The sequence below is a fragment of the Polistes dominula genome, unplaced genomic scaffold (genome assembly GCF_049000335.1).
Source record: "Polistes dominula isolate Pdom_NZ unplaced genomic scaffold, Pdom_raw_medaka contig_624, whole genome shotgun sequence".
Taxonomy (NCBI): domain Eukaryota; kingdom Metazoa; phylum Arthropoda; class Insecta; order Hymenoptera; family Vespidae; genus Polistes; species Polistes dominula.
In genome coordinates this window covers 103,532-127,561 of record NW_028300891.1, presented here as the reverse complement: position 1 = coordinate 127,561, position 24,030 = coordinate 103,532, and the positions used below count along the sequence as shown (strand labels likewise).

Genomic DNA, 24,030 nt, shown 5'->3' with positions numbered 1-24,030 from the left:
TACTTCGTAAAAAAAAAAACTAAATAAGTAATCCATTACTCTTTACATTATTCAAAACAATTCAATTAATGATTATGTAGGAAACAAGAAAGATCTACATTTACATCATGTACATTAATTTAATAAAATAAAATAAAATAAAATAAAATAAAATAAAATAAAATAAAATAAAATACTTTTACAGCTTGTGTATTATACAAGCCAAAAAAAAGTACTTTTAAATAATTGTTTGTCTATCGATGTGTTTGTTTATCTCATACAGATTTGCATTAACATCGATATTATAATAAACTTTACGTAATTTAGAATCAGATATCAATGCATTCCACATTGCATCCCGCTGTAAGTAATATTAAATAAATATAAATAGCGATAAGGAAATGTTTAAAAAATTTTTTTAAAAGATTAAGAGACGTACCATAAATGTAGTAAAATTACCGCATAATACTAAACAATGTCTAGCTCTAGTTAATGCTACACATAATCTTTGGGGATCTGACAAAAATCCAATACCATTACTTCTTACACATGACATTAATATAATATCACGTTCTTGTCCTTGAAAACGATCAATTGTGTTTATTTCTATGGTAAATCTTTTTTGTATACTATCAGGTACAGTTAATATCCTGTATAAAAAAATGGATACGAAAATAGTATAATATAAAAATAAATAATATGAATGTAAAAGTTAGGGGGAAATGATCTGCTTAGAACTTACTTTCCATTGAACTTTTCCAATATTAAACGTTTTTGATTATTGTATGGAGTCAATACACCAATTGAAATATTGGATTCCCATTTTTCAAAGTTGAAATTAACCATCATACATAAAATTAAATTAGATACAAACTCAGCTTCATTTGTATTAGAAAATTTATCATCATTTTGATTAGAACTAATATTAAAAATTCTATAATTGTGAAATGGAAATTTTTGTTCTTTTGAAATATCATTCTTTAATTTTCCTCCGTAAAAGAACTTATTTGGCCAGTAAGAAATAGCATATGCCATACGATATTGTGTGTTTAACATTATTATTGGATTATCTTTCATTCTTTGAAATGCATTTTGTATACGAAAGAACAGTGATTGATCTAATCCATATTTCTTTGCTTGCTAAACAAATAATTAAAAATAATTGTATTAATTAAATTTGAACACAAAGAATATTAATAATTATATATAAGATTAAATAAAATATTATACTTGACTTATTATGGTTGCCGGTAATTGATTAGGATCTCCAACTAGAATTAATTTATTTACACCTAGTAATAAAGGGATTAAATTTTCTGCTTCACAGCATTGAGTAGCCTCGTCCACTATACAGACTGATATTTTCTCCCTATTTCCACTAATAGAAAAGAAAACAAATAATTTAAGAGCCATTATATATTAGGTTAACTTATAAATTTATGCGATTTTTTTCAAGTAAATAAACGACAGAAATGTTATAAATATTAACTATTTATGATCAAAAATAATTACGCATTAATATAAAACGTCATCAACAACAATAAAAATTCCCAAAATAGGGTATATCTGTTTTCATAACTTTACTTTTCTATTTTTTAATCTTACCCGAAAATGGATTCCATTTGATTAGTATAGCATGAAGAAAGTGTGCACGTTATTATATCTGCACCTTCAAGAATCCTACGTTCTGCGACACGTCGGAAATTTGTCAATTCATTTGTACTCATATCATCCATCTGCACAATTTTTATTAGTTGAAAATAATAAATGTATTCAATACTTTTAAAAATATTTATATACTAAATTTATATACTTACTGATTTATGATTTTTTAATAATTCATATTTCGCATTCATATCTAATAATTTCAATTTAAGATGTTGCCTATAAGTTTCATCTATTTTCTGTGAATATGTTATTTCACATTTTAATGCATTGATGCGTGCTTCCAAAAGTTTTTTCTAAAAAATTATTAAATTTTATAGTAATAATTATTAAATTAAAATTGTTTCATGTAGAGTTAATAAATATTAATTACAATAAGATTAAGTTAAATTAGATAATACCTCTTCATCAAAACTGTCAATTGGAAGATTTTTGGAAGAATAATTGGCAGTCATTCTTTTAACATCTCTTTTTCCTAATTCAGTTAAAGAAATATCTTTTACAGTTGTATGCATAACTTCAGGTCTACCAATACGAACCATTTTAAAACGTTTTTCTAAGTAATATAATAAAAATAATAAATTATGTTGTTTTCTTCTAATTCACAGCTTATGATATTTTACATTAAAAGTATAGACAAAAATGATCTTACCTTTAATTGTAGCTCTAATAGCAAGAAGTCTTAATACAATTTCATCAATAGCTGCATTGGATGGAGCACATACGAGAATTCGTAAAGGAGATTTATTGTTTTGATATCCATTATTACCATACAATATTTTTGTTATAATGTTTATAATAACTCTTGATTTTCCTGTTCCTGTAATATATAATACAAAGAGATTAATATTGTGTATGTGCGTTATTATTTTCCTTTTTATGGGTTTCAGGAACTTTTTTTAGACCTTTCTACACATCCCACTCCTTTCTATAAAGATCACTTTATTGCCTCTCTGAAGTCAAAAGCACACGGCGTTCCGAAGTGGTCACCCATACAAATACTAACCGTGCCCATTGTTACTTAAAACTTTAGTGTTGATATGGGAATTAGTTTTTTCGAAGCGAGGCCGTTGACTACAGAGATTAATGTAAAATTATAGAATTTGCAAATTTGTTAATATTTATATACCTGGTGGTCCTTGAATTAAACAAATTTTAGGTTCCTTTTGAAATACAGCGTTTGTTACTTTGCAAACAGCTTCTAATTGTTTTGTATTTAATGTATCCTGTTTTTATAATATTTATTTTAATTAGATAACGTGTACAATTCATATGTACCATGTGTTTTTGATAACTGTACCTTTATGAAAGATTTGCTCACATGGATGTCTACCTCAGGTAATCGAAATGCTTCAATCAGTGGATATAAAATTAAATTCATAAGCGGAGATTGTGGAAGATATTGTATTGCTTGAATCATTCTTATATTTGAGCGTAGATATGTCACAGTTCTTATTCTTTGAATTCGTTTTACTACAAAATTATCAGCAACGTTTCTTGTCATAAGAGTATACGTTAATAATGCATATGGATTTTTTACATAATTTTCTGTAAAAAATATTAGTTATATAAAAAATAGTATAAGAAGTAATGTAATCACAAAATAAGAAATAATAATAAATTAACCTAAATCTTTGTTATATTCTGTAAATGGTGTTATGATAATATTATTCATATTTGTAACATAAGCAAATACTTTGTGAAACATATGTTTTCCTTTTTCATTTCTAACATATTCAAAAACTACCAAATCTCCATAATTAGGGTAAGCATTTCTTAAAAAATGTTCTTTAGTGATTAATACTTGTACCGATAAAGTTGATAAACATAAATTTACAGATGGTATATGAGTGCTTTTAAGAGACTTTTCAATTGTAGAACACATCACGGTAGGTCGTCTGCAAATTATTGAATATAAATATATTTGTTTATATTTTAGTAAATAATTTTAATTTAACTTTTCAGATATACATACATTGAGTTTCCTTCCATCTCCTCAAACTCTTTAGTAATGCCAGACCAAATTTCTAATAATAACAGAGGTTCAGCAATCTTATAATAGTCATTGTAAGATTTATAATAAGTTAGCGTAGGATGTATTTCATTGTCTTTAAGAATAGGTGGTCTTCGATTAAGACGTCGCTGTTCCTGTAAATAACAAAAAGTAAGTCAACAGTCTTGATTTTATTTAATAAAGTTAAACTTACTTCAAGCCAAATAGGATTCCAGAAGAAGATACGTAAAAAAAATGTTTCTAACTTAGAATAATTAGTATCGCCTAATTTTTTAGAAGACAATTTATCAACAGGTATCGGGGCATCTTTACCTACAAGTTTTTTTAAAATGTTTGATGATTCGATTTCATATTCATGAATTTCAGGGATAGTTTTGAAAGAAACACTTTTCATTTTTTTTTTTAATTGAGTGGTTTCTCTCCTATTAGGAGAACAATTTTCTTTTTGTATTCTGACAATGTTTTTATTTGACTCATCTTTTAAGTTATTGATAGCAGTAGACTCTATGTTTTTATTCTTCTCAGTAGCCTCATTGATCTTATTTAATTGAGCATTATTTATATCGTTAACATTTGAAGTTGTTATTTTTTTTATTTTAAAACTAAATATTGAAGGTAAGGTATTATTATTTTTCCTTAAATTACTATTATTTGCATATTGTTTGTTTTCTGGACATTTTCGTTTTGTTGATTTGTTAATTGTATTTCCAGTATTTGATTGGATGTCGTCAATTAGAAAATCTGATCGCGTTTTTAGTGATACTTTTGCTATTGGTTTTGAAATAGGATTTTTTAATGGTTTAATATTAGTTTCTTTTTTATCTTCCACAGCAATCTTTCTTAACTTGTTTTTTCTATTTTCTGCAATCTTCTTTTTCTCTTCTTTTGAAAGAGGTGTTTGGAGGAGTTTTTTATTACATTGCAGAAAATTCGATTTCTGAGAAGAAAGTGTTCTACTTTCCTTCTTTTTTTTTACATGCAAATTATCATGTTGCTTTTCTTCTACAATTTTCGTCGTGTTAATATCGTTAATTATTTGTCTTTTTTTTTCACAGGCATATGAGGGGGATCTATTATTTGTAGTCTTTTTCTTGCTATTGTTATTTTTTCCTTGGAAAGCAGACTATGCTTAAGTACATTATTATTGGTGCTATTATTGATTACGTTTTGTTTTTCCTTAAGAGAATGAGAACTTTTATTATTAACATCTTCTTGTTCTTTATTAGAAGTACCACCGTGATCTACCTCCGATCTTCTAACATTACAAGATATATCAGGAGCATCTTTTTTTGTAGCATGTAATTTATTTTTACTTTTATATTGTTTAATCTTTTTATCTTTGTCTTTAATATTTTTATTCGTACCTTTTTTATCTTCTTCTGTTCTATTGTCTTTTTCGGCTTTAATATTGGCACTGAGTTTATTTGAAGAATCATTTATATTGAATATTTTTTTAATCTTTTGAATATCTTTATCAATTATATTTGTATCCAGAGGTTCATTTTTCATAGTTTCTATTGATCGATTAATTTCATTGTTACTTGAAATTGTATCATTAAGCAATTGACTTCGAGATAGTCTATCTAACCATTTGTTGTCTTCATCTTCACTGTCAGATAATGAAATAATTATTTCTGTATCATCAATCCTGTTGATATCCTCATCGTGATTATCATTATTTTCTCGTTTCATTTCTTTCTTTACTTCAGAATTTAAATCTATATTAGAATCAAACAATTGAGAGCAAGGAAATACATTATCTTCATCGTCACTTAAATTAACTATATCAACTTCAGAAAATTTTAATTTTGGCTCTTGCTTGACTTGCTTTAATTTAATTGTTGATTCAGTATAACTCTTAGAATTATTTATATTATTTTGTATTTCTTCTTTTTCTTGACCATCATCATCATCATCATCATCATCATCATCATCATCATCATCATCATCATCATCATCATCATCATCATCAGTTATTATTATTTCTTCTTCCATTTTAATAAAATAATCATCATTATGTATAATATTTATAGATTTATTATTTAGCTTGTTTAATTTATTTTTAGTCATTATAGGCTCATTATATTCCTTTGAATTGTCATGTACCACATTTTCAAGTTTTGTTACAGTTTCAGAATAATCCTGTTGTCGTGATGATATTTTAATATTTTTACTAGCATCCGTATGTATATTTGTATCATAGCTATGGTTTACATGTACTAAATTAGTTTCATGGGATCTTATCTTAGGAATATTTTCAGACATAATTTTATTGTCATGACTTAGCTGTACTCTTTCCATATTAACACTAATCGGTAAATCAATACATAATACATCGTTTTGTTCTACAGATTTAAGATAATTTGTTTTTTTTTTAAAGAATCTTCCTGCTTTATCGTTTCTGGTGCACTCTTTATTTCCGATAAGTTTTTATGTTCATTGGTATCATTTTTCTTTTGACATTTACTATTATAATTAGCATCCAAATGTTTAGTATTTTGTTTTATAGTATTATTTTCTGTACAAATATTTAACAATGCAATTTCTGGATAGGAATTAATTTTGCTGGTTCCATTACAAAATTCCTTGTTAGACGTTTCTATTTGACAAATCTTGTTTATAACTTTTGGAAGTTCTAATATATCATTCGATGAAACTAAACTATTTTTATTATTTACATTGTCTTTAAACGATGAATAATGACTTTCATCAATATTTTCTATTATTATATCTTCGTATGGAGATTCCTTTGGTGATTTAATAGGGCTCTGATATGCTAATTCGTTGTTATCACTAATGAAACGTAATTTATAAATAAACATATTCTCACTTTTATCATTGGAATTTGGACAACCAATTCCAATAATATCATTTTCATTTAATTTAACCATATGTCTTGCTTGTTGTTTAACATCATTGACAAATACTCCATTGGAGCTTTCCAAATCTATAACATATATTTCATTATCATTACGAAAAAAACTACAGTGCTTACGGGATACCATAAGGCTAAGACATAATATTTGATTTTCTTTTCCTCTGCCACATGTATACTGAAAAATAATTGGAAGATTAAGTAATATAATGATCATTAATAATAATAGTAAGTATATAAACAGAGTGTCTGAGATTTTTTCGTACAAACGTGAGCGTATTCTATATTCAAAAATCAAGTTTAGCTATCTCAATTGCATAAACTTTTTGTTTGTTTTTTTTTTACAAATAAAATCTAGTAGGCTGCAGTTAGGTGATTTAAGCAGTAAAGCTATTGTGCGCAGAAGAATAAGTTAAATCGCTCCAAGATAGTAAACAACATACGCGAAGCCATTAAACATCATCTTTGAGCAGCACATTTAGACAGTTTTACTATTTATGTTATAACTTTTGAATTAAGCTTTAAATGACATATTTATATAGCATTTTTTCTTATTTTTTAGTGTAGAATACGCTTACAATATTTGAATGAAAAAATTTTAGACCCTATATAAAAGAAAATATTGATATTATCAAAACAATGATAAGAATTGTAATTAGTAAATACTCATACCGTTTTTCCTGGTTTATCTAATATAATAAGGCCTGGAGAATGAATTCTTTCCAATATAAAGTTATAATACGTTTTGGAGCTCATTTTACCAGTAAGAACAGTAAACGTATATTCGAATAGATATACATTAATTACAGTGATAGTTATTTTATTTCCAATATACACTTTGAAATTTTTGTTTTCTTATCCTGTCAAAAATAAACATTGAGGCAGTGATCCCAGAGACTTTAGTTCGTCTGATCGACACAGGGGCGTAAAATTATCGTACGCGGCAGAAAATTATCGTACGTCCCGGGAAAATTTGAAATCCGACAAAAATCCAACAATCTCCGACAAAATTTTCAAGAAGTTGGAAAAAGTGTCCAAGTTCCAACTTTTTCAAGTTGATGACCTTTTTTTTTTTAGTCATCAAGTTCCCAAACCCTATCATGAAAACGATAAAAACGGTCGTCTCCCATGGTGGTAGGGGCGGCGGTTGGAGTGGTGGTGGTGGGAGTGGCGGTTGGGGTAGGGGTGCACCTTTCCAAAATTTCTTGACTAAAAAAAAAAAAAAAAAAAATAGGTCATCAAGTTTTCGAAATTCCAAATGGATCGTACGCCACGAATAACAATTTGTACACCATCATTTATTTAAATCGAGGTTGTTTTAATATATTAATAATTTTTAGTATTTAATCAGCCAATGAGAAAGCAGATCATCGTTAGCAGTGTATTCACGAGCGAAAGCGGCCATTATTTTGTATCTAAAAATCAACACAGGAGCGCATGCGCAGTATTAAGAGCGCGACAACTTTCATACAAGAGAATTAACTTGAATATATTTACTTTATCAACGTTTCAAATAAGTGTTTCGATTTGTATACAAACAATAATATTGTGACGTAGCAACTTAACGAATATAAAAGAACATTAGAGAGTCTATTACAGTGAAAGTAAGAAGTCGGTAAAAATAAAGTATAAACTTATATCGTTAGTGCTGAAATCCTTACAAAATTGAAGTTATTTTCGATATTAGAGTAAGTATTCCAAAAGGATATAGAATTTTGTCAAAGAAATGAATGTGCTATATGAGGTATTAATATATAAATATATATAATTATATATATTAACAAAGAACTTTGTCGTTTGAAAAGATTCAAATTTTAAATCCTATTATTACTTTGTGTGAGTTGAATTTCTTTAATTATTATTATTTAATAAGAATATAAAAAGTTAGGAAAGATAATATTTTAAAAATTTATTCATTCTTCTTATAGATTTATTTACATAATAGACAGTTTATTACTAAGTATTATATGTATAATATTAAATAGAACATTAAATTGATATAAACGATGGATGTTGAACCTGCAGTACCGGAAAAAACTTCCGTATCTCATGTATGGAATGTAACTTCTACTGAATATTTTTTTAACTTATCAGAAAAATTAACATCAAAATTATTTATAGAAAGGTATAAAGGTTCAACTATAAATTATAAAATATGCATTGATTGTGATAGGCAATTTCAAGAATGTTCAAAGTGTTTTAAAAATTCTTGTAAAAATGTCGAAGTTTATTTAATATTTTTTCTACCTTTACCAGAAAATTTAGTTATAGATATAGAATACAAGATTAGAGAAGATGTGGAGATACTAACCATAGCAGAAACGTCAATAAATATTAATCGAGAATGCGAAAAACGAGAGTTTAGTATTTGTAAAAATTGTGAAAAAGAATTAAATTTGGCATGTAAATTAATTTATAATGTAAAGTTAGATAAATCCGATTATGCAATTACTTCTGATGAATCTAGCCCTCCACTATCATGGGAAAGTAGTTTGATCAATTATTTAAATGAGGTATTTCGAACTGGCAAATTCAGTGACATGTCTATTTATGTTCAAAGTAAAGAATTTAAAGTACATTCTCCGATATTGTCTCAGTATCCTTATCTTAAGTCATTAATAATTAAAGCCAAGAAAGAAGATAAAAAAAGAATAGATTTAGATGGTATCACGTCAGATGCATTTGAAAAAATATTAACTTACATATATACAGGAGATGAATCATGTATAAATAATCTTGCATATGAACTAATAATGCCTGCTCATCAATTGCACATTGATGATTTGGTAGAAAATTGTGCTAAGATATTACAAATGGAAATTAATATAAATAATTCAATTGATATGTATATTCTAGCTCATAGAGTTGAAGCGTACGAGTTATTTTTAGATGCTAAAAGATTTATAGCAAGTAATTACAATGTAATTAAAGAATTGCCGAGTTATCAAAATTTTCATCAAAGATATGTAGAATTAGAGGGTGAAATTTTAGAATATCGTCTCCATAATACTTCCTAATCCTAATTTCTATGGTATTATTTTTATATTTCTTTTTTCTTTAATTTACTTCCTTTTAATTTTTAATTCCGTAATTAAGTATATTTAATCTATTTTAACATATATTTATAAATAAATGAATTTATTATATTTGTTAATTATAATTTTATATTTTTATACATGTGTTCAGATAATAAACGAGCATTATAAGAAATATTAATTAAAGAAAGATTAAGTTTTATCGAATAATTGTTAATACATTAATTGTTCATAAAAGATCACAATAAAGGTTTAAAATATATAATTATATATTTTTGAAGTTTATTTATTTATTATTTCATTTATTAGAATTATGCATCTGCTTCACAGCCTTTGCAGGAACATTATATTTGTTTAACCCATTTGCATCCAGAAGCAGAATAATCCACATACAATGATTGCCACCTATTATCAGTTGCGGAATAACACGCTTTCAACGATATTCTCTCGTAGTACAACAATGCGTAGTGATAAGGGCCGGTTTTCAATTGAACGTCTGAAGCCAGATTAATAACGCTAGGTGGAAGCGTATTGAGAAGTGTGATGCAAATGGGTTAATAGATCTTAACTTTTATACAAAATAACTAATGATACGAACACTATAAACGAATCTATAAAAAAATTTAAATGAACATATCTGATATATTACAAATGGTATATATCATATATTAGTTCATTTATATGTATCCAACGAGTATTTTGTATACTGTTTTACTTACGATATGAAATTGTTATTTATCGAATTATAACGTTAGAAAAATTTCAATGCGATATTTAAGAGATTATTATTTACGAGTAAGACCAGCATTATGCAAAACATCGAATATTTTTTCTCGTGGTATTTTGTCCGTCTCGCGATCAATTACCTGCAAATAAATAATAATTAATATCGAACGATATAACAAGTTTTTATTCATTTTATAATTTTCACATGATAATAATTCTGTTTAGAAATGAAACGCTTCTTTTTCATCTCTTATTGTTTTTATATAATTTAATACTTTGTAATTATTTTATTTTTTATCTGATAACGAGATGGAACGATGTTTCAGACAAAAGTTACTTTTTCTTTTACGTAGATTAAATAGAGTTACGTGAAGTGATAGTGTTAAAAAATTACGTATATATATAACAATTGTATATTCTATAATATTTTACATAGAGAATGATTACAAGGTATGTCAGAGAGAAAGAATTAGACAACATTGGAGAATACATTAGAAGCAGCTGAAAAATTCCGTTCAAAAACACTAGTAAATTATTACCACGCGTTTTTTTATATTTCTTCATAAAATGTATTTGATTCATAAAATGCAGAATGTGTCGATTGAATTTATATTTTGTATGTTTTTCTAATAAATATCCAAAGATATGTATCGACCCAGGTATATAAAAATATTACATTCTAAAATTATTATATTTTATGTAATTCATAATTATTAATTATATTATTTGCGTAATAAAGAATTTTATAATAATTTACCAATAAAATAGGAACATTTGTAAATAGAAGAAACTTGAAACGTTCTGAAATAAAGGTGCACCATATTTGCCATTATATTTCCTATAAAAATATAAAAATAATATAACATACTGTAGAAAAATAGAAAAAGAAAGTAAATAAAATAACAAAGATGAAAAATAAAATAAAAATTAAAGAAAAAAAGAAGTTAATCCAAAGAGACTCAATCCACCAATCTATCGATTTTAAGTCTTCGCCAATACGCATTAAGTTAATGAATTCTATTGACAAATGTTTTTAAAAAAATAGTACATAGGAATGCTAGTAAAACTTAATTTCCTAGTATAATTTTTTCGAAAACGGCTCTACCAAGATAATTTTTTATAATACTACCATATGTACGGTCTGTAGCTCTAACTAACCCATAGAAATTTATTAAGTTTTATAAACGTTTAAAGAAAATTATAATACATTCCTTGTAAGAATGATCTTGAAATCTTTCGTCGAATAAAAAGCAATAAATATCATAATGTATCATTCTTGAAAACAACTGTTGTCTGAACAATTGTGGTTTAAAAAATGCTGAAATATAAATTTGTAACGCTATATTTTCAGCATTTAGTTTAAATATATTTTAATACGTATAGTATTATAATTAAGTGTATATCAAATCATATCAAGTAAGTAACTTAAAAATTTCATGACGTTATAAAAGAGTAGAAAATAAAATTTCATATTCTACCTGCATTTCTTTATTAGTGAACCATGATTCTTTTGCAAGCCTGGAAGCGACTCTTGGATTTTTATAAAAATCATTTCTTAGATGATATGGTAAAGTATTTTCCATTGCTGTGTTCAACAATACTGCCGGATGAGCATAAATCGCTTCAGGTTGTGTAAAAAATTGTGGGACAGCCGCACAAGTTCCAGCAAATACAAGGACAAGAATGACGTTATCCATTGCTCGAAACGTTCGATGGAGTGATTACTGGCTCACTTTTTTCAATGTTTATACTTTGGTCACCTTACCTGTAAAAGGAATAGCTTTAAAAGTACATAAATAAATTGAACCCTTTAAAATATTAAATATATTTATTTATAAGATTTTATTTTTTGATTATGGTTATTTATTTTTTTTAACGATTAGAAATATTAAGGAGACGAGTGATAAGAATAGATAATATTAGATAATTACTTACCTTGCAAATAAGTTTTGTAATATTTTAGTTAATAAAATATAATATAAAGAAAAATATTATATTATATAAATATATTAATATAACAAAATGCTATATTTGGAGTATTATATAAGATAATATAATATAATAAATAGTATAAATGATATAAAATATTCTATAAGATAAATATTATAAAATATGTATATAAAAACTCAACTCACCACGATGAGATACGATAGTATAAGAACACTATGAAGAAGAACGAATGAAATCGAAATAAACTAATAATGTAAAATTAGGACTACCTGCTCAATATTTTTTGATTATCCTTTAAGATTCTAAGGTGACAAACTTACAACTAGGAACTTATTTTGAAACTGTTGAAAGAGAATTGTCAACTCTTATTCTTTTACACGTGGTCGAATGAAAGATAGACCGCAGAAAACCATGAACGGATTAAAATTTCACCGCAACTGTTATCGAATATACTCTAAGTATTGATTACGATCGTTATTGCTGTGATTTATCTTTCTTTTTGGATTTAATACCGTTAAATTGTATTAATCATCTTGAAAAGATTGAAAAACATTATTTTCTGTTTCTTTTCATTTGTAGATTTGAATTAGAAACCATTTTTCTTCTTTGCCTGTTGTTTAATTTTTTATTTTTTATTTTCAACACACATACACACTCACACACGCATTTATTTTTCACATACTTCCTCTTACTTTTTTGGTTACCTACCTCCTGTTCTTGAGTTTTGAAGTCTTAAAAACTTCTAGATATAGACGATGTTTCCATTGTAAGTGCCTAACTGAATGCATGATCCATGACGACGTTACTTATATACGAGTTGCTCGACCAGTGCTTTCCACTCGAGCTAAGGTTACATCTGAAGACTCGTGGTCATTGCCTATTCGTTACTTTGGTCCTTCTATCGGTTAACTTTGTCCTTATCCTCGAGACGAGGCCATCGATCTTCGAATTAATTAAGTCAAGGGTGAGAAATCTCGATAATGCTTTGATTGATCAATATCTATTTTTATCTTACTTTCTTATTTTTCTAAATAAGATAATGATTCACTTTAATCAAACAAGTTCTATAGAATTCCTATTTCTTTCGGAATTATCATACTTATTCGATCTTTTCTTTTTATTTCTCTGGAAAAATCAATAGATCGTTGATGTAGTTTGAAAGATTTTCAAGTATTTAGTATTTTAAATATATTTTATATCAATAAAGTAATTACATTAGATAAATAATTAATACTTTTTACTTAAAAAATATCGATTACTTTTTTTCAGATTTATAATCTTTTTTGTATCCGTATTATTTGATAATAATAATGAAATACTAAAAATATATAAATAGATACCAATCCCTATATATATATATATATATATATATATATATATATATATATATATATATATATTTATATTTTACAAGTATTTCTTATTCTAGTTTCACTTTTCACATAAAAATATCCGAATTCCGTGGGCGTATCCGGCGCACCCGCTCGTTACGATACCGATTTCATTCGTGAACGAAAGTTACGCATCAAATCGTACGTGACGTGCGATGTGAAACTAAACATTTGGTGAAACCTTCAATTTCCAAAGAAATCTTATTGTCCTATTGGATTATAATTAAAACGTTAGAATTCAATTTTTGGGTAATATTCTATCAGTTACTTTAAGAAATTCACAAATTTAGGCTATATTGTTTTTTTTTTGTTATTCTTTGTAGATATGCTTATAGTTAGTGGAGCGGTTATAAGGAAGCGGGGAAATATCAATCGGTGAAGAATTGCGTGGGACGTACGCTGATACCAAATCACGAAAACGCTGAATGAATATAAAGATGTAGTTTAATTTTTTTGATTATTAGTAGTTATGAATAAGATATTATTCTTTTAAGAAACAAAATGTTGGACTGAAAATAACCACCTTTTTCATTAAAAAATGATAGAATCTTTTCAAAAGTCAGTATTGGGGAGTTGTGGAAGGGACTGTTTATGAATTTAATATTATATTTTTTTAAAACATAATAACGAACTCTAAATTTAAAATAATTTTGATTAAAAAAGCATCTACATTTATCACTTACCTTTTATGATGGAACTCTACTTTTAAAGCTTTTCTGTGGGATATCGTGAATGTACCTTAAATATTACTAATAAATAATAATTTACCAAATTATCTGTCTTGGCATATTCTTTCTAAATATACTCAAATAGAATATAATTTATTTAATTACAAGGAATGAATTAAGAACATTTATATACTCAACTTATTCTAGACTCTTCGGAATAGTATGATGTCTTAATAATATTTTAATATATTGTAGTTACGTTTATAAAAAATTGGAGATATTTTTAACAATTATTTTTTAATAATTTTATTTGAATAATTGATATATACATAAATATACTCATTAATTAAATTTCTTAATAAATCAATATATTTAATATATATATATATATATATAAGAATTTTAATTAGACTTATCAAAAATTTATAAGATTACTGTTAATAATTATTTCTAAAATTATTTCATTCGAAGAACTAATAAGAACATATATATACATATATACTTATTAATCATCTAAATATCAAGAAATAAATAAAAATTTTTTTATAGAAATATAAAAGATTGATCAGTTAAAAAGTAGTTTTTAATATATTCATTTTATGTTTCTTTTAGTAAGGATTTAGCTTTCGAAGTATACAAACATATAAAGCTGAGTTCTGCGTGTTTATATTGTTTACGTTTTAAATATCGAGAATAAACTCGTTAATCACCCGTTAAATTTGAATTACTATTTATTCCGTTTTCAAATTAGACAGGGGTAAATGAAACAAGCCTTTCGCAATCTTTGACCAGGATATACTATCATCTATTGTGTTATTACTATGGCAAGTTGCCACTTCTTTCAGAAGTGTAATTATTCCTACCAACAAAAAAGACCAAGAGAAGACGACGGCAAAAACAAAATACATCTACAATCAGAAGGAGTTTTTCAAAGCGTGAACAAATACTCTATCTTAAGTTCAAGCACGGACAAAGATACACTAATAAATAATCAACCACTAAAAGTGTCTCCGCCTAATCCTGTCTACATAGATGATGTAATTGAAATGCAATCTTTAACAAAATGTATGTTTAATATAAGTAATATTAGACACAGAGTTATACATAGTCCATTATCTATGTTTTAAACTGATTTGAAAAAGAAACCAAACAACCAATGTGTTTATAATATCAATCGACTAAAGAATACTATTGTTAAAATTAAACCGCCTTTAAAGAAGAAAGAGATAGTACAATGTAAAAATGCCTAAAATGTGATTACATTCAGAAATACTACAATAGCTGCTACTAGTTTGCCAAATATGTAGGTTCATTTGCAATGGTCGAATGTAAGAAATCCATAGAGACTTCACCAACTTATCTCACATGTAGTGACCCTCACATTGCGAACTACAAACGGTGTTCTTGCTATCAAGAGCTACTTAATAAAACGTTTCCGGCACTCGGACTCAAGAGAAAGACAAAACATTCCATCAAATCTACGGACCAACTCAGTGGAAAACAAACAACGTTATATCAATCCATCTATGTCCTACGCACAAATAATGAAAGGGAATAATCCAAGTTCGTTATCTACTAATAACGAAAACAAAGAAAATAGTTCAGAAACTTCTGAAAATCTGAGTGAATTACCAAAACTAATTAAAAAACATGCTGAATAAATAAATAACCTTATTTTATTGTAAACGGTAATATTAAGTAAATTGTCAGCCATCAGAAAATAATGAAGATATTACGTATTGTCCTTTGGAACGCCAATGGCCTGAATGAAAACTTGAGTCGGAATTTTTTTCCAAAAATTATGACATTCAAATAAAATTGATATCGGAGACACACTTTATGGATAAATCTTATTTCCAAATCTATGGTCATGAGATGTACTCCACGAATCATCCAAGTAGAAGGGCATATGATGATACAGCGATTATTATTAAATTAAGCTTAAGACATTACGAGCTTGCATCATATAAACAAGATCATATCTCCTGGCACTAAGTATCATGATATACAACTGGCATTGCCAACTAACTATCTCAACAGTTTACTACCCTCCTAAACACAGTATGCAAAAAGAAGATTTTAATTTTTTTTTCGAATGTCTAGGCTCTAGATTGTAGAATAGCACTTTCACAAAAGGATAACACTTTCAAAAGGCATTGGAACTAACAGATTAACACATTTTAGTTCAGATGAACTTACTTATTAATTAACTGATGTCAATAAAATCCCAGACTTACTTGATTTCTTTATCGTTAAATATATATCTTCTCGATATATAGGTTTGCTCTTCACTCGATATTTCTTCTGATTATTCTCCTATTATAGCAATAATATAACAATAATTATCGAAAATAAGCCTCCAATTTTCATATAGAATAGACTTATAAATTAGAATCATTTCCGAGAGATATTAAATTCCACTACTGTAGCAGCATTACTATTAAAATCGACTGAAAATATGGACCACGTAGTAAACTATTAACGCGCAATATAATATTTGCAATTTGAGCTTCTACATCTAATTCGAAATATAAGTTCGACCACCACTATCTCACATATATTGTATTATAAAAAAATCATAGAAAAACTAAAGCTGCGTAAAACATGGCATAATAGCAGATCACCTGAGGATAAAAGCAAATTTAATAAAGCTATTAGAATATTAAGATGAACCCTGAAAAACTTCAAAAATGAAGATTTTAAAATTTACTTTAAGAACTTGGCTCTCACAGCAGTCTCTAATTAATCGCTCTGGAAGGCAACCAGTTCGTTTCAAGACATTCCGCCGATTAGTCAATCACACGGTGGATGAGTCAGAAGACCCATAGAATTTTTTCGCCTCTCACTTGGCTGATATATTTAAACCATCTTCCTCCATTTCCCTCACTGAAGATGAAGACATCAGGAATTTTCTGAACTCTCCATATCAATTGTTTCCACAAATAAAACCTTTTATTTTAATGAAAATCAATTGCAGGTCAAGCAAATCTGAAAAAGCACCAGATCAAGATTTAATAAACGGGAAGGTGATCAAAGAATTGCCGAAGAAAAGATCGCATTTATAGCTTCCTTATTAAATTCCATCTTACGTCTAGGTTACTATTCAAGTTCTTGGAAAGTAGTTGTTATATTACCCTTATTCACAAACCAGGGAAATCACCACATGAAATCACATTTTACCAACCACACAATCAGTTTATTATTTACTTTATCTAAACTATTCGACAAAATATGTATTAATCGCCTCCTCAATGCTGTAGACGTCTCTATACTTTTTGATTATCAGTTTGGTTCTCTAAAATACCATTCCACTATTGAGTAAATTCATCTTGTGACTCTTCATATACCTTAAAATCTTAAATAGAAAAAAAACTGTTCAGCAGTATTTCTGGACATAATACAAGCTTCTGCTAAAGTGTGGCGTACCAAACACTGCTATATAAGCTTAAAAAAACATTGTCATATTTTTTTTACTTAATCTTTAAATTTTACCTCACCGACAAAAAATTTATAGTGAAATACTAAAATCAATTGACTATAGTCTATCCAATCTTATTCTGCGTTCCCTAAGGCAATGTTTTTGGATCCTTACTGGATGCAATCTACATGGCAGATTTCCCTACCTCAGAGGAAATAATTACGATCACATTTGCGGACGATACAGTCCTGTTAGCATAGCACTGCGATATCCATAATGCAATTGATATGCTTCAACATTATATGTAAATATTAGAAAGTTGGTGCTAGAAATTTAGTAAAATATCTATGTATGATACTAGATAATAGATAGACTCTGGATAAAAATATGCAATCATAAGTAAACTACCTAAAGGAAAATATAAGAAATATTTATTAGTTCATTAGCAGAGATTTTAAATTAAATTTGGATAGCAAGCTATGAAATAATTCTGAAACCTATATGGACTTATGAAATTCAACTATGAGGAACCATTGGTAACTCAAAAATTGAAATTTTATAGAGATTCCAATGAAAAACACTGCGGAACCTTTGCAAGGCCCCTAGTATGTAACTAATGAAAGAATCCATAAAGATCTAAGAATTTCTACAATAAAAGAAGAAATTACAAATTTCAGCAGCTACAACTTCCGTTTTTCAAACATCTAAACCCTCTAACAAAAAATTTGCTGGGAAATGCTGATTTAATATGTAGACTAAAAAGATTCTATTTTTCTGATTTAAGGGGACACGTCACCTTCGAGTGCAAAAAAAAAGCGGTTTTTTTGTGAATTTTTTTTGCAGCCAGTTTTATTAATATCAATACAAATTTTTGGTATATGTAAGTTATATATCTGAACTATATTCACAATTTTTTGTGTGTAAAAATATTGTAAATTGTGTTGTCTGTGGCCACTTTTCTAAGAGTCCAAAAAAAAAAAGGTGATTTTCGGTTGCCCTCACTGGCAAAAATTGGTTCATCAGAAACATAAAAACCGAGTGTTATCCTTTAGTAGAGATGTTGGCGCAGGGAATGAACGAAAGGAAATTTTGATTTTTTAATTTTTTTCAAAATAGTCGACTTTTTACGAAAAAATTGACATTTTTGCAGAAAAATCGCCGAGTTTTTGAGAAAAGAAAAAAAAATTGGCATTTTTTCGAAAAATCCTTTCGTTCATTCCCTAGATACGTGTATCTAGTATTACTGTACAAAATTTGGTAAGGATCGGATAAATGGTCTGGACGTAGCGAGGGCAACCGTTTTAAAAACGCGAATAGGAGAAATTAACGTTTAAAGTTTTGGACACTTACTTGGAGCGCTACGGCGCGCTCCGTTTAAACTACTACAGTTTCGTAAATAATGGGCGGATCTTTACCAAAATTTGAAGAAATATTTTTGAAATAATATTCTTTCAGAACATCGAAAAAAAAATCGATTTTTTTGTTGACGTATCCCCTTAAAAACAAGATTTAGCTCATTAATAATGTTGTTGTGCTACTGGAGTTATGTATGTTTACACTTATCATTGAAACGTCTCTTGTATTTATAATTCATGTTAATATATCACGTCAGTAGAAATTGTCTATAATTTTTGCTGAGAATTGATTGTATTTTCTCCTATTAATAAAAAAAAATTTTTATTTTGTTTTTCTTGAGCTTATTTTATATAAGATACGTATTTATACTTTTTATTTTTACGAGTAGGAATAATTCCATAATTAAATACATATAAATAAAGATGGACGAAGGTGAAAATAAAAGTTAGATGAGACAAACATTTGCTATGTTTATTTTGCTCAGCGAAATCCAGGCAATTCGTCCTTGATTAATTACATTTAAAAAACATACTTGAATGACAGGTTAAGGTGAACGAGAGCGGAGAAGTGATTCATACATACGAAATATATTATTTTAATTTTGAACGGTAGCGTTAGAGACAAGTTGTAACTTGTTCGCTGTCTGTGCAAGAATTTATTTCTAAGTAATACAATAATATTATATTATAGAATTTTATATATTTAATCAAATCTCATTTCATTTACAGTTTTATGTGATCATAATTGATGGTATGAATGTATAAATGAAATTAGGTAAAAACATTTGTAACTAGAATTAGAGAATGTTATATTTTTCTACTATTTTAGGAAGATTTTCAGTTTTATTCTTTATATATATCATTATCCCATTCTTTTTATGATTTCAGACAAACCATTGAAAATCCACCATCTCACCATTAAAACATAGTAATCGATAGTAGAATATATATAACTACAGGCAAATATTTTTTTCTTTCTTTAATTCGTCGATTTCTGTTTTGAGTTTGATTCGTTAATTTGTACGTTGTAGTATAAGCACTGTTAGGTGAATAGCTGACGTTCGTTGTACCAGAAAATTAATGAAATTGTTTAAATGAAATATAATTATTTAAATGATTATTTATAAATATTGTACCATGTTTAGTTTTACACTAATGCTGTATCTATTCTTTCCTATAAGTATTAATGCAATTAGTATTTTTTTGTAAATATTATGTAATTCTATATTTGCTCATTTATATTTGATTAGATTTATTGTTTACAAGTTGGCAATTATATTTATTGAATATTATTTTTTTAATAATTAAAGCATATAAAAATAATAGTATGATTTCATAACTTTTAGATCACGCAGTTTAAGTAATTGAATTTCAAAATTATTAGTACAGGCAACCCTCCTATAATATGGTAGATAGATTTCTAGAAAATGCCGTGTTGTGTGAAACTGTGTTGTATGAGAGCCATGAGCCAAAAACTTTTGTTTTCAGGCCATGGAGATGAAAAGAAATATTTTTCGCAACACTGTATCTTTAAGACGGCAAGTTTCGCCGTGGCTGTAGAAGTACAGTGTTGTAAAAAGGTTTATTAAAAGGTAACCGTGTTATAGGATGTCGTGTCGTAGGAGGGCTACATGTATATTTTTTATTTATAACAAAATAGCTAAATAGAAATGCGCTACGACTTGTTTTAATTAAACTTTGATTTTTATAACTTCAATTGCGATCATGTAGTATGCGATTTTATGTTAGAGTCAGTGTTTTCTTTACCTCATTGTTAATCGCATGCTGGTTTTATACGCTTTTCTATTTTTTGTTTTTTTTTCTTTCCTTTTTTTTAACGGAATACTTGTATATTTTATTGTTAAATTTCTGTGGTTGTAGCTTCGATGTTTCGAGTCGTGGTTCGTCGAAAGTAAAGGGGAGAACGGATATTCTTGTGGTATTCAGGTCAATGTTGCGACCTTAAAGGTAGTAATTGGCTGACAGAGCAGTCGCCCTTGTTGGAATTATTTATCGATTCAGGAAGTAATCAAACTTGATCAAGTTATTTTTAATAATCTTCAAGCACATCAAATTTCGATAAAGGATCTATATTGTGGATTTGAAATTTAGAATTTTAAGTTGTTATTATTATTTTTCTTATTCAATTAAAGCAAGTTTTTTTTTAATGTTCCTTGTAGTTGTTTTTCGATAGCAAAATTCTCGATGAATGATTTAATCATTTAAAACATTTTAATATTGTAATTATTTAAAGTATATTGCTCATGGTTCTGACTTTATTTAAGACCGCTCATAATTTTATGGTCGTTTTTAATTTGCTTGTTTATCTATTTATTAAGGCGTATATCTTTTTTATTATAAAGAAATTTGTATTTTTGAAATATCTATTTAAATTATATATATTATAAAGTTAGTAGAGAGATTTGATGTGGATAATTTAAAAGAAAGCAAAAAGAATTTGTAAAAATCATCATACAAATTTCTATCCCTACATTCTTTATTTTTAGTTATGATAATATATATAGTATTTATATATTTACTTAACTTGTTTTTCTATGAAAGTATACAAAAAAAGTAGTTCATATTTTTAACGACAAGTTTAATGGCTAGGGTTTTTTGTATCATTTTCATGGAACAAAAATTTAGTAATCAGTCAGTCAATATGCAAATGATAATTTGAAATCTTTGCAAATTTTTCGAATGAATGATTAGGCAAGATTTTCGCTAGGATTTATATTATATTTGTATCGTAATTATGTCGATAAGTTTGAAAAAAAATTTTAAAAATATGTATACGAATCTTTTTTCAAACTTATGAAATTTGATCAGTTCGGGTACAATCTAATTAATGATAATATTCGTAAGCAGGTGAAATAGTTTTCTGATAAACAGGAACAGCTGCGTGTGCTACGGCTGGTGCATAAGCTTTTCCAACGACTGGTACAGAACCATGAACCTGAACATGATCTAAACGAGCTGTTTTAATTAGAGTTGGTTGTTGAATGGATACTCTTTCGAGTTTAGTTGCTGGCTCAACAACATCGACTTCTTGAAGTGTTTCAATTGGTCTGCTAACTACGACACGTCTGGTGGAGACACGTTGATCGGTTGGTTCTGCATCGTCAGGTGCTGGTGTTGCGGACAAAACGCGTGCACGAACGTGTCCTGCCTCGATATTCTGTCTGCTTAAATCTCCTGCATGACCGAATCCAACCTGAAATAATCAATAATTTGTTTACAGATGATTTATTGAACACAAATGTTTTTAGATGTTCGAAGTTGATGAGTGTTGGTGTAAACAAATGAAAGGAATATATACAAATGAAAATAATTACCTCAGAAACACTACCGCGTGCTGTGAGAAGTTCGATCAGTCTGTTTTGATTCGATTTATTTTCTTCAGCATTTAATCTTTGACTAGGAATAACAGATGGGGATGGGTCATGAGCAATGAATGGGGAATTTTCTTCCAATGGTGCTCCGTTTGAACGAGTGATTACTTGGGGTTGATTTTTGATCTAGATTAAGAAAAGAAGTATTTTGATATTACCAAAGTTAATTTAACATCCTAAAAATGATAAAAAAGCCATCTTCTAAATAATACCTGGGAAAAGTCAGCAGAAGAGAAGAAACGTTGTCCGTTTTGTGGAGAATTTGCGTTACGGAATTCAGGATTATCCACTACAACAGATTCTTCTTCGGAGATTGATGAGGGAGTGGAAGATATTATTGCTGGTGCTGGAGTCGATGAGGGAGCAAAGATTGGAGTTGGGCTAACAGAATGAGAAAGCACTGGCACTTGGACTGGAGATTGGGCAACGGAGACGTGATTATAAGCCAAGGGTTGGATAACAGCAGGCCCTTTCTGTGATTTAGATGTTGGTTCGTCAAGTTCTACTACTGCTGAACCAGCTGGTCTGATGATCACACGTTCTTCAATATCGTAGAATTGTTTCTGGATAGCTGGCCGGCGTACCTACATTATAACCATTATATTTTCTCTTTTGTTTAATATTTTAGATTACTAGAATTATTAGATCAATTTAATTTGATTAATGATAAATTTGCCTTCATCTAAATATATTTTTTGTATGTTTTGTACTGCTAATTAAGCCAATTTATAGTTAGATCAATGATGCATATATTTTATTTGAAATATTTGAACTTATTCTGTTTGGAAGAAAAGAAAAATCTAGATTATGCTTTCATTCTGACCTCTACTTTACGCGTAGATACTGCAGGTTTAATCACATCGAGCTGTTTTTCAAATACAGCTGGTTGAGCTTCGATCCTGGTAACAGGTACATGAGATACAGTGGGTATATGTTTGACATAAGGAACAGCAGCCACAGCTGGTACTTGTGCAGTGGCATATCCAATGTGATGAGCCTCTACTTTTGCTGGAACCGCGGCTTGAGCGTATTGCAAGGGTGCGGCATACTGCAGGGGAGATCCAAAGTTTTGCTGAGTTTGATAAGAAGCTGCATATGCAAGAGATGATTCCTCTGGGACGCTGTTAATGTATGTTACACCAGCTGGATTCAAATATGGCATTCTAACAGCCACATGACCGCCGAAACCAACTTGCAGCAATGCTGCAGTCACCAACAACAGTTGCATCCTAAAATTTAAATTACTTTTCGATAATTACTCGATCTTTTTTTAAATAATTCCACTTTAGTTTTTTCTCGAAGAACTGAATTCTTATTTGGAATCATGTTACTTTGGAAAGTAACATTGTGCAAAATATTCTTGTATTTTTCAATCAGAAAAGATTATAATAATTATCAAATACATTTATTGCAATAACAAATTATGTTTGTTAATTTATTATAGAAAATATTTACGCGAACAATAGCTTCTATCTTTACGTAACTCGAGCAAAATGATCATAAGAATAATTTCATGCAATTTTTGAAGAAAAGATTTCAATCACCTTTGAAACTGATTTAGG

At 28.0% G+C, this 24,030-nt stretch overlaps 4 protein-coding genes across 5 annotated transcripts; 1 reads left to right on the top strand and 3 right to left on the bottom strand.

Annotated features, from left to right (window-relative positions):
- Positions 1-24: 24 nt before the first annotated feature.
- On the bottom strand, positions 25-7,461 carry Setx (probable helicase senataxin). Its single transcript, XM_089177141.1, is given in 16 exon segments — positions 25-340; positions 419-629; positions 722-1,119; positions 1,210-1,357; positions 1,585-1,715; positions 1,797-1,940; positions 2,046-2,200; positions 2,297-2,464; positions 2,774-2,870; positions 2,945-3,192; positions 3,271-3,542; positions 3,620-3,792; positions 3,852-4,699; positions 4,702-6,022; positions 6,025-6,711; positions 7,206-7,461. Coding segments are annotated over 16 exon segments (5,208 nt in total). The 5' UTR covers positions 7,290-7,461; the 3' UTR covers positions 25-217.
- Positions 7,462-8,339: 878 nt separating this feature from the next.
- LOC107072354 (uncharacterized) lies at positions 8,340-10,021 on the top strand. The gene has a single exon (XM_015332216.2). It carries the CDS (start codon positions 8,540-8,542, stop codon positions 9,548-9,550), a length of 1,011 nt encoding a protein of 336 aa, XP_015187702.1. The 5' UTR covers positions 8,340-8,539; the 3' UTR covers positions 9,551-10,021.
- Positions 9,736-13,014, bottom strand: LOC107072353 (uncharacterized). 2 transcript variants are annotated; one of them, XM_015332215.2, is made up of 3 exons: positions 12,953-13,014; positions 11,773-12,059; positions 9,736-10,434 (listed from the first exon to the last, which is right to left on the bottom strand). In XM_015332215.2, exons 2-3 carry the CDS (start codon positions 11,989-11,991, stop codon positions 10,354-10,356), a joined length of 300 nt encoding a protein of 99 aa, XP_015187701.1. In that variant the 5' UTR covers positions 11,992-12,059; positions 12,953-13,014; the 3' UTR covers positions 9,736-10,353. The 2 variants fall into 2 exon arrangements, with proteins under 2 accessions (XP_015187701.1, XP_015187700.1); XM_015332214.2 differs by lacking the exon at positions 12,953-13,014 and adding an exon at positions 12,430-12,918.
- Positions 13,015-21,921: 8,907 nt separating this feature from the next.
- Positions 21,922-23,696, bottom strand: LOC107072305 (uncharacterized). Its single transcript, XM_089177513.1, has 4 exons — positions 23,292-23,696; positions 22,681-23,052; positions 22,412-22,594; positions 21,922-22,290 (listed from the first exon to the last, which is right to left on the bottom strand). The coding sequence occupies exons 1-4, from the start codon at positions 23,694-23,696 to the stop codon at positions 21,922-21,924; spliced, it is 1,329 nt and encodes a 442-aa protein (XP_089033639.1).
- Between the last annotated feature and the right edge of the window lie 334 nt (positions 23,697-24,030).